At 40.3% G+C, this 10,240-nt stretch overlaps 2 protein-coding genes, 1 non-coding gene and 2 pseudogenes across 5 annotated transcripts; 3 read left to right on the top strand and 2 right to left on the bottom strand.

The window, feature by feature from the left end:
* TRNAI-AAU lies at positions 58-131 on the bottom strand. The gene has a single exon. It is a non-coding gene; the product is annotated as a tRNA-Ile (tRNA).
* LOC18777870 lies at positions 401-2,095 on the top strand (annotated as a pseudogene). Its single transcript, XR_002271884.1, has 4 exons — positions 401-692; positions 851-1,081; positions 1,183-1,269; positions 1,399-2,095. The product of XR_002271884.1 is annotated as an isoaspartyl peptidase/L-asparaginase 1 (transcript).
* Positions 2,262-3,263, top strand: LOC18777746 (flavonol 4'-sulfotransferase). The gene has a single exon (XM_007211000.2). It carries the CDS (start codon positions 2,262-2,264, stop codon positions 3,261-3,263), a length of 1,002 nt encoding a protein of 333 aa, XP_007211062.2.
* LOC18776717 lies at positions 3,886-4,953 on the top strand (annotated as a pseudogene).
* LOC18776550 (probable galacturonosyltransferase 11) lies at positions 6,040-9,740 on the bottom strand. 2 transcript variants are annotated; one of them, XM_020564454.1, is made up of 3 exons: positions 9,013-9,740; positions 6,943-7,854; positions 6,040-6,768 (listed from the first exon to the last, which is right to left on the bottom strand). In XM_020564454.1, exons 1-3 carry the CDS (start codon positions 9,163-9,165, stop codon positions 6,403-6,405), a joined length of 1,431 nt encoding a protein of 476 aa, XP_020420043.1. In that variant the 5' UTR covers positions 9,166-9,740; the 3' UTR covers positions 6,040-6,402. The 2 variants fall into 2 exon arrangements, with proteins under 2 accessions (XP_020420043.1, XP_007209890.1); XM_007209828.2 differs by having other exon boundaries at positions 6,040-7,854; positions 9,013-9,739.

Below are 10,240 nucleotides of genomic sequence, written 5' to 3'. Positions count from 1 at the left end.
ACAACCCAAATACGGCCCAAATACAAATACGGAAAAAAATTTAAAATTTAAAAATAATGGCCCATGCAGGTCTCGAACCTGCGACCTTCGCGTTATTAGCACGACGCTCTAACCAGCTGAGCTAATAGGCCAGTTGGTTTTATTTAACTGTTGTTGATTTTTTTATAATAATTAGTTTCTAAGGATCCAGTCCGTACGATTCTCATGGAAATGAATAAAGGATTGAAGGAAAATGACACATTTGAAGCCTTTACTCCACTGTTGAATTAGGATATATTGTTGAATTAGGATATATTGATAAATTAGGATCATAGCAAATGGAATTTTTTTTATCAGCAGCAATATAAATTAATCTAACTTACACAGAGAGATTCAAATTTGAAGGAAACAGATTTGACGCATTGTTAGAAAATAAAGGGATCTCATCAGTCCTTATGCGTGTGCACTTCTGGACTGCCCCCAACTTCATAGGCACGCACGAGACCCACCTGAGTATCTGTAACCGGGAACAGCACCAACCAAGGCAAGAAGGAAGAGAGATAGAGAGATGGGGTGGGCAATAGCACTCCACGGCGGTGCAGGGGACATCCCGCTCTCCCTACCGCCCTCGAGGCCGGCCTCCGCCACTGCCTCCACATCCGCGTTGAAGCTCTCAAAGCCAACACCCCGCTTTGGACGTCGTTGAGCTTGTGGTAATCAAATTATCAACTGTTCTCAATTTCAATTTCTGGATTAAGAAAACCCTCTTCTCTATTTTTACCGGATCATTTAACTCAATATAATTTTTTGGCAATGAAATATTATGAATGAGGAATGAGTGAGTCTGATCATTTTATTAGTAAATGCATAGGTTCGTGAGTTAGAGAACATTCCACACTTTAATGCTGGTAAAGGGTCTGTCTTGACCACCCAAGGCACAGTTGAAATGGAAGCTTGCATCATAGATGGAACCAAGAGATGTGGAGCTGTTTCTGGGCTCACCACTGTTGTCAATCCCATATCTTTAGCAAGACTGGTCATGGAGAAAACTCCTCACATTTATCTTGCATTTGATGGAGCAGAGGCCTTTGCAAGGGAACAAGTTAGCGCCTCACAACCAATTTTACCATGGGCTTAAAATGGTTTTTCCTGTAGTGGGTTTCTTGATCTTCAATTTTCTTGTATGACTTCCTAATTTTGCAGGGTGTTGAGACTGTAGATTCAAGTCATTTCATTACCCCAGAGAATGTTGAGAGGCTCAAGCAGGCAAAAGAAGCCAACAGAGTGCAGGTACACTCTTGTCTAAATCTTGGCTTGTGAGTTAGGAAGTTGAATTCCCTCACACTCACACATTAGAGTTGCATAACCAGTGGCTACAATTGTTTGTGCTGACTGATCACTTTTGCCCCAAATGTACAGATTGATTATACACAACCCCTTCACAAAGATGAGAAGAAAGAAACACCAGAAGCTGATGGGGATAGTAAACTTGGGACGGTTGGATGCGTGGCTGTCGATAGTCTCGGGAATTTAGCTTCTGCAACTTCTACTGGCGGATTAGTCAACAAGATGGTTGGTCGGATTGGGGACACACCCATCATTGGTGCAGGGACATATGCCAACAGTCTCTGTGCAGTTTCTGCCACGGGCAAAGGTGAAGCGATAATCCGTGGTACGGTTGCAAGGGATGTAGCAGCTGTTATGGAGTTCAAATATGTTTCTCTCAAAGAAGCTGCAGCTTATGTTGTGGAGGAGGGCACTCCAAAAGGCAATGTAGGTTTGGTTGCTGTATCTGCCACAGGGGAAGTGACAATGCCTTTCAATACCAATGGCATGTTTCGAGCTTGCGCTACTGAGGATGGGTATTCAGAGATTGGAATATGGCCTTCTGTGCAAAATTGAGTTGTTCTTCAGTGAGCTTTCCATTGTTTGAATCCAGGACAATTCCCATATTTGACATATGGGAAATGTTTAGCATTTATTGATTTTGTGCTTTAATGTCTAATCTAGTATTCAATTTTTAATGGTTGCATTGCTTGAAACCCTATCTAAATATCTTTGTGGTATTAATATTTTCAACAAAGTTGACTGAAATTGCAACATTTTCTATTGCTATTCTGCATATGAAGACTGGATGGTCATGACTTGGTCAAATGCATGAATTAAGGGAACACCAAACCATTGCATCCACAGAATAAAGAGGAAAAATCCATTGCATGCAAAGTGATGCACCCTATAAAAATCTTGTGAATTTATATGCATGATTTTCATTATATCAGATTATGGCTTCTCTCGCCCTCTCTGCTTATCAAGAACAGGAGGAAAAAAAAGATGTCCTCCAAAACTGCGAAGAAATTATCTCAACCCTCCCTAAAGACAGAGGCTGGGGAACCGAGCATTACTACCAATATGAAGGCTTTTGGTACCCCCCCATTTTTCTTGAAGGTGTCATTTGGGCACAAGCAAATTTCAGGGCTAGAGACGATGACATTTTCTTGGCCACTTTTCCCAAGTGTGGCACAACATGGGTGAAGGCTCTCATGTTTGCCATCCAAAATAGAGAAAACTATGATTTTTTGTCACATCCATTGCTCACAAAAAGCCCTCAGGATTGTGTGCCCTACATAGAGTTACTTGCTCACCAAGATAACCCAATTGACTACCTTGACGCTATCGCCTCACCTAGATTCCTTGCGACTCACATTCCACACAGGTCGTTGCCAAGGTCCATTTTGAATTCTGGTACTAAAATTGTATCCGTTGCTAGGAACCCAAAAGATGTTCTTATTTCTTATTGGGTATTTTCCCAAAAAATAAGATCAAGTATAAACAAGCTAGCTCCTCTTCCCATGGAAGAGGGGTTTGAGTTGTTCTGCAAAGGGGTTGCACTTTCTGGCCCATTTTGGGATAATGTACTGGGTTATTGGGAAGCAAGCTTGGAAAACCCAGAGAAGGTTCTGTTTTTGAAGTTCGAGGATATCAAGATTGACACAGATTGCTCTGTAAAGAGGCTGGCAGAGTTCATGGGCCTTCCTTTTTCATCAAAGGAAGAGCAAGAAGGGGTTGTGCGAGAAATAATAAAGTTGTGCAGTTTTGACAACTTGAGTAATTTGGAGGTGAACAAAAGTGGGACATTCAGCAACGCTGATGGAAAATTCAGCAACGCTGTCTTCTTCAGACGAGGGCAGACTGGAGACTCAAAGAACCACCTAACACCTGAGATGCTCGACCGTCTTGACAAAATTACAGAGCAAAAATTGGGCGCTTCTGGTCTGAAATTTTAGAAACAAATTGATCAACCGTTGAATTAAACAAATCATGGGTTTACAAAATTTTGTTCCGTTAGTTTGATCCCACGGTTGCATGAATTTTCATTTCACGTGTGATATGAAGCTTGCAAGTTACAGCTTTCATTCTCTCTCTAATTTCAAAACGTTATCACATGACAGTTTGTAAGTGTAATGTGATAACGTCTGGAAATTAATGACTGAAACAAATGTAGCCAGCAAACCGTTTACAATCAATATTACATTAATAAAAGGCTGATTTTATGTATCCAACTTTTAATGTTTACTTTGAAAACATTAGATTGGTTATTAGCTTTGAATTAAGACAAAGAAAAACAGTCCGACTAGATATTATGAGCACAAACAAAAGTAGAATATTCAAAACAAATAAAACCAGCCGTTGTAGGAAATAAAACTGCTTGGCATTTTGAAATAGCAATAAAAATTCTAACAGTTTCTCCGTTCCCTCCCATTTTCTCCAAAGAGCTGCTGCATGCGCAGACACTTCATATATAGCCATGCAGCACTTCATCTCTTCTCACATTACTTCACTCCATCTTCTCTCTTGCCTTTCCATCTGTAAATTGTTATTTTTATTCTCAGTTCGACTAGAATATAGATGGCTTCAAGTGGGTCTGATCTTTTCGATGGACAAGTAGAGGAAAACAAGAATTTCCATGAAAACTTCGGAGAAATGCTGTCAACTCTCCCTAAAGGCTTGGGAGCTGGTGGGTGTTACTACCAATACCAAGGCTTTTGGTATTCCAGCGTTTGGCTTTTAGGCACCATTTGGGCACAACGAAGTTTCAGGGCTAGAGACACTGACATTCTCTTGGCAGCCTCTCCAAAGTCCGGTACAACCTGGATAAGGCCCTAATGTTTGCTATCATAAATCGAAAGCGCTACCCTCATCTTCCATCATCATCATTGGCATCCCATCCGTTGCTCACAAAAAGTCCACACAATTGTGTACCATACCTAGAGGTTCGTGATGAAGAGCACATGATTGGAGGCAATCCAATCGCCTACCTAGACTCTCTTCCACCATCATCACCTAGATTGCTTTCAACCCACATTCCATACACATCGTTGCCAAAATCCATTTTGAGTGATTCGGGTGGTCGAATTGTGTATATTGCTAGGAACCCAAAAGATGTTTTTGTTTCTTACTGGAGCTTCTGCCAGAAATTTAAATCCAAAACTGACCCATCAAAAGGGCAACCACTAGCAACAATTTCCATGGAAGAGGCATTTGAGTTGTTCTGCAAAGGGGTTTCAATTACAGGCCCCTTTTGGGATCATGTTCTCGACTACTGGAAAGCGAGCTTGGAACGCCCTGATCGGGTAGTGTTTATGAAGTACGAGGATATGAAAATGGACACAATGCAGCATGTGAAGAGGTTGGCTGAGTTCATGGGGCATCCTTTTTCGTTAGAGGAAGAGAGGCAAGGCGTTGTGCAAGAAATTATAAACTTGTGCAGTTTTCAGAATTTGAGTAATTTGGAGGTGAACAAAAGTGGGGCATATCGTGTCCCAAACGGGGCAAACACCTTTGCTGGTGAACAAAAGTGCCTTCTTCAGACGAGGAGAGGTTGGAGACTCCAAGAACCATCTAACGGTTGAGATGCTTGAGCATCTTGACAAAATCACAGAGGAAAAGTTGGGTTCTTTTGGTTTGAAACTTTAGATGAATCAAAGCTTTAATTAAGCTCTCGCTTAATTGTTCTGCTTTTTAATTAATATTTCTACAATAAAAGACATCGATTTGTTTATGCTTTTGATTGTATGGTATGGATGGACTACAACCTTATTTGATGAATTAAATTATAAGTTACATGCATGAAGACAAGAGGCACAAAAGAAAAGACCGTAATTACTCGGCAGCGGGACCAAATGTCAATCCAGAAGCATTGAACTTGTCATCTGTGATTTGAAAGGTGGCCAAGAAGATATCGGACGGTCGAGCATTAAAATGGTGCTGGAGCAGCAAGGCGCCTTTGAAGGCGCAGGCAGGGGAAAGCCAGAAGCCTTGGTATTGGACCAGATGTTGAGTCATCCAGCCTCTCTCTTTTGGAAGGCTTAGCACCGATTCTCCATATTTTGCAATGGTTTCTTGGTAGGCTTCTTCGTCGTCTTGTTTCTCACTATTAAGACTGGTTTCTTGGCATGGCTTAGAAGGTAGGGAGGCTCCTCCTTCAGACATGGAGCTATAATGCAAATGCAGGGGAGTGATGAAAATGTTCTAATTGCATGGAAATACAGAGGTCTTTGAAACCTTATAAATATAAATATGTAGATAGGAGATGATTCATCATGCACTGCCATTGCCAGCTAAATTACGTAGAATGAGGGCCATTTTTTTGCAATTGCCAGCCAAAAGAATCTCTTGAAAAGACTCCAAATAATGATTAATTAACCACAATGTTGATTGACATTTTCATACATTTTCTCAGCGAGGTGAAAAACTTAGTTGCAATGGAGAGAGTACTTTTTTGTTATTCCCGGCCAATAGTGTTGTGCCACGTGGAAGAGTTATCATGTGAGTCATGCATGTTATGGAAGTCTTTCCCCTTAGCAAGGGAGGGCTCAAACAAATCCAGGAATTTAAACCCGAATCCCACAGCAGGCCTTCCAACAAAACTTTGCAAATCAAATTAATAAATAAACGTTATCCACAAAAAGAAACTGCCCTCTAATAATTATTATAATTATTCGGCGAAAAATGGGTAACAAGTAAAATGACAACCAGATGTTACGGTTTATGTCTAGGATATCTGAGAAAAAAATGGTTCATAAGTTGCATAATAACTTAAATGAGGCTGACAAATTATTACAATAGTTGCTAAAGAACAAATAATTCTACACCTTGCAGAAGGGGAAGAAGAAAACCCCATCAGGCAAAAATCAATCTACCTCTCACAAATGTTCACCTAGTACATTTAAACTTTCTAATGTATAAAAACAATGCCTTTCTTTTCTTTAAGAAAACTGTGATGGAAAAGGAAAAAGAAAACTGCCTAATAAAGTCAAAATTTTATACTTCTGACTCTACATTAATGCGATCCCATTTGCAGGTTTAGAGTTTTAAAAATATCGAAGATCGCATGAATTACTAGCAATCAAGAAGTAGCACATTCTAACTTGTGACACAATCCTGGAGATATGGGTGGCTACGATTTACATATCGCTCCCAAAGAGGCCTATACCTTTCAATGGCCAACTTCAGCCATGGCTTCATGAATCCGTTAAAGTGAACAACCGCTGCGCTCTCAATCAATCGGTTGTCAATATTCAGATCATACCCCAGTCCTAATACATGCCATCTCCTATCAAGCGGCTCTGTCAGACCATAAAAAGTTAGAAGGCCAGGCGGAAGAGTGCCCACCCTCCAAAGCGTCCCATCAGCATTCTGCTCCTGCCAGTAATGATAACGTGCAGTTACATTCGCTTTCTTCCAAGCAATTAGATCAAAAACATTCATACCGAAGGCCCATCCGCATGCCTGTGGATCAAATTTTGAGCTGATGATTGTGTTTGAGAAATTGAGATACTTATAATAACGATGAAATGCTTCAAGACAAGTTTCCACTGCTCCATTCACATTTCCATGCAAATCCAATGAGAAAAGTGGGGTCAGATCCTTCTGGACAACAACATCATCATCAAGAAAAACTACCTTCTCCAGCTGCGGATAGATCTCTGGGATGTAAAATCGAAGGTGATTGAGCAAAGATTGATACTTAGGGCTCCGCAACTTTGGTGCAACATTATCTTGATATCCTCCAATATAGTAGGCTTGGGAATCCGCACTGAGGAGCTGCTTCACGATCGGAGCATAAGAGGCATTAAACCAAGAAAATTCCTCAACATTCTGCACTTCTATTGTGGACCCTTTGAAATCATTACTGAGGAACCAAGCCTGCATAGTGCCATAGTTGATCCCATTCGTGACAATGTGGAAGACCAGCTGTTTTGGATGGTCAGCATTGGAGACAGTAGAGTTGACAACCACAGAGGTGGCCAACACATTGTCCGAAAATATGCAGAAATGGTAGAGATTGTTGTCCATGAGTCTGGGAGAGTTCCTCTTCTCATCTGCAAGTTCTTGCAGAGATGGCTTTCTAAGCCAATCAGCTGTGAGTTTAACATTTAGGCAATGGAGGCTTTTGGGTAATGCTTCAGCAGCTAGTTGCCCAAATACTGTGCTTTGAACTGTGGCTGCATTTGCACGCTCTTCAAGGGCTTGGATATGAGATTTCATTGTCATTATTGTGGTTGCAATGTCATAATGTGCATCTTCTGCCCTAAATATAAGATATGAAAGGCTTTTAATTATTGGTTCTGCTTCCTCTAAGGTGACTGGCTCCCCCCTCATGGCAGCTTTTGATAGCAAAAGCTGGCAATTTCTGATCTTTGAACTAAGCTCCCAAGCAAGATGAAGGTTATTGTGCTCTTTGGCAATAATAACATAAGCTTTGGCGAGTGTCATTTGCTCAGCCAGCTGCCTGGAAAACGATCTAGCACTCAATATTTCTTCCGTAAAATTTAAACTCTCGTGAGCGACCTGGTCAAGTCCCGTATTTCTTTCCTGGAAAAGGGAGATCACAGCCAAGTAAGAAATTGAACAATTTATTTGAAAGATGACAAGCCATATCACAAAGGAATAACAGCGATAACAATTTATTACAATTAATAATTACAAACAACCACCAATGTATATTACAATGTATGTCTTCTAGATTTTTGAATAAGTAATTGACATTCACTTTTCACTGTTCTCCCTCAGATGTATATGACAATTGTACAAAGAGATGCAACCAATGTCAACTAGAATTCTATTCCTGCAACAAGCTATATTTGGGCAGGAACTTAAAACTTAGGAAAACTTTAGATATCTACGCAGAGTAACACACTGGAAAACTTTTCCAGTGAGATTCAAAAGATCTTACAAAAGCAACTATACGTGAAAACACATAAATGACAATACTGTGAACAAAAATATGTTTTGGATATGATACCACCAAGCCAAAGAAGAAAAATATACATCTGGGTTACTGTTCTCAATGGCAGTGAACAAAGTATGTGCTTGCATATTTGCTTTATTCACCCCATCCTAAGACTAAAATTCTGTAATGTATTAATATAGGGACAAGGCAAGCACAAAGGATTGACAGATTAAAAAGACAAATCTATCAACCAACGACAAGAACAGTTAGCTAATACCAACTATCAACTAGTAAAAGTACAGTTCAACACACTGAACAAGTGAGAATGGAAGCTCTAATGAACTCCAAGCTTTGCAAGTTCGTTGCTGCCTGTCACAGTCTCTAGCTAGATAATGGAACTGCTAATTAAAAATATAATCCATACTTGCAATAAAAATACATGATATTAAGAGTAACAGCCAGAAATCAATAAGACCGTATCGTAACAAAGCCTACTTAAGGACCTCAATGGAATGATAACTCAGTCAGTTAACCAACTAGAGATTCATCGAAAATATCCAAAACCATTTATACAAATGTCTAAACAAAACAATAAAAGCACAATTGTGTATTTCCATACTTGATCAGAAATTTCACTGTCGAAAGCCTCAAATAAATCCTAACAACAGACTGCAAACACATCAAATTCCTATCCACCAATATCAAGTTAAAATGTTGAATAAACATACAGGTCACCAATTCAAGGACAAACTGAATCAATAAACACGTAGTAGCAGCATAGGGGAGCTAAGCAATCATACCAGTACAGGCTGTTCGACCCGATCTTCATGCTGATTATGGTGAACGACTAACAAAACTAGGCCTGCAATCGAGAAGAGTCCAAAAAGAGCCCAGATCCAATACGAAAACCTCCTTCGAACCGGGCGCCGATACTCGGCCGCCCGTCGCCGCATCTTTGCCTAATGTCCTCCACAATTCACCACCAAATCACGATTCGGCACCGACCCATGTCCCAGATTCGATCAATAAACCATCAAAACAGGGCCTTTAAGCACATCAGCTCGGTTTGGCTTACTTGGGCAGGCCCCAATGTTTGCCTTGAATGCGAAAAAGCATAAAAAACACAGCTTTGAATCAATATTTTCCTTCGTTTTGTCTCTTTGCCTCCCACTCGTTGGCGGGCAGCTCTGCATCAATCAGAGAAATGAAGAGAGGGCACAGTTTGTAAGCTCTTAAATGGGGAACGAGAAGATGGAACTGGAGAGAGCAAAGAGTGATCGAGTTTCGCGATCTGTTGTTGTCACTGTGTGTGTGTGTGTGTGTGTTTCGGTAACAGCGGAAGAAAGTAGAGATTTTAACTAGAGATTGCAGATGGTGTTAGTGTCTTTGGGGAGGGAAAAAACAATCACAAAGCCACTAAGCTAAAGCTAAGGTCCCCTTCCTCACATGAGACCATGTGATAGATTGTATTCGTTGCCTAATATCCAAATAAGCAGATAGAAAAACAAACAATTATTTAGTTTCCATGTTTGCTGATATTACCAACCACACATATTATTTATGCCATGAAAATCTACCATGTCACCAAATACATTTTCTCAATTAGTAGATGAAATGTAACACTGAAATATATGTCTGGCGTTTGGAGAAATCGTATCCCAAGCCAGCTGTTCTGTTATTTTATTGAATCCTTGTGCTGTTTTGCTATCAATCTAAATTCTCAACTTTTTAAGGTGGAGTTTGCACATGTAGAAGGTATATAATTGGCAGAGTATTGGTAGGGTAGGGTAGGGTGTCTGTCTGTGACAACCAGTTATTGCATCTCAAGTCTCTACCGTGTGGCCACCGACTAGCGAAGCGAACCTTGAGTTAGCTAAGTAGATGGCAGACTCAAGCCACAAATATGTTTTATTTCTTTCTTATTAAGTGACATTGTAAAGCACAGAGATGGAGATTCGAACTCGAAGACAAAAGAACCGGAACACTATCCTAACCAACTATCTTAACCAACAAATGCTAGAATTTGAA

Source organism: Prunus persica, chromosome G5, assembly GCF_000346465.2.
Source record: "Prunus persica cultivar Lovell chromosome G5, Prunus_persica_NCBIv2, whole genome shotgun sequence".
NCBI lineage: Eukaryota > Viridiplantae > Streptophyta > Magnoliopsida > Rosales > Rosaceae > Prunus > Prunus persica.
The sequence above is the reverse complement of the archived record's forward strand: the minus strand, read 5'-3'. Positions and strand labels throughout refer to the sequence as shown.

Bases quoted from the DNA above. Each gene is read 5' to 3' on its own strand.
- LOC18776550 (XM_007209828.2), bottom strand. From the start codon at position 9,165: ATGCGGCGACGGGCGGCCGAGTATCGGCGCCCGGTTCGAAGGAGGTTT. The intron at 7,855-9,012 runs GTATGATTGCTT...TCCCTTTTCCAG, and splicing joins GGGTCGAACAGCCTGTACTG to GAAAGAAATACGGGACTTGA.
- LOC18777746 (XM_007211000.2), top strand. From the start codon at position 2,262: ATGGCTTCTCTCGCCCTCTCTGCTTATCAAGAACAGGAGGAAAAAAAA.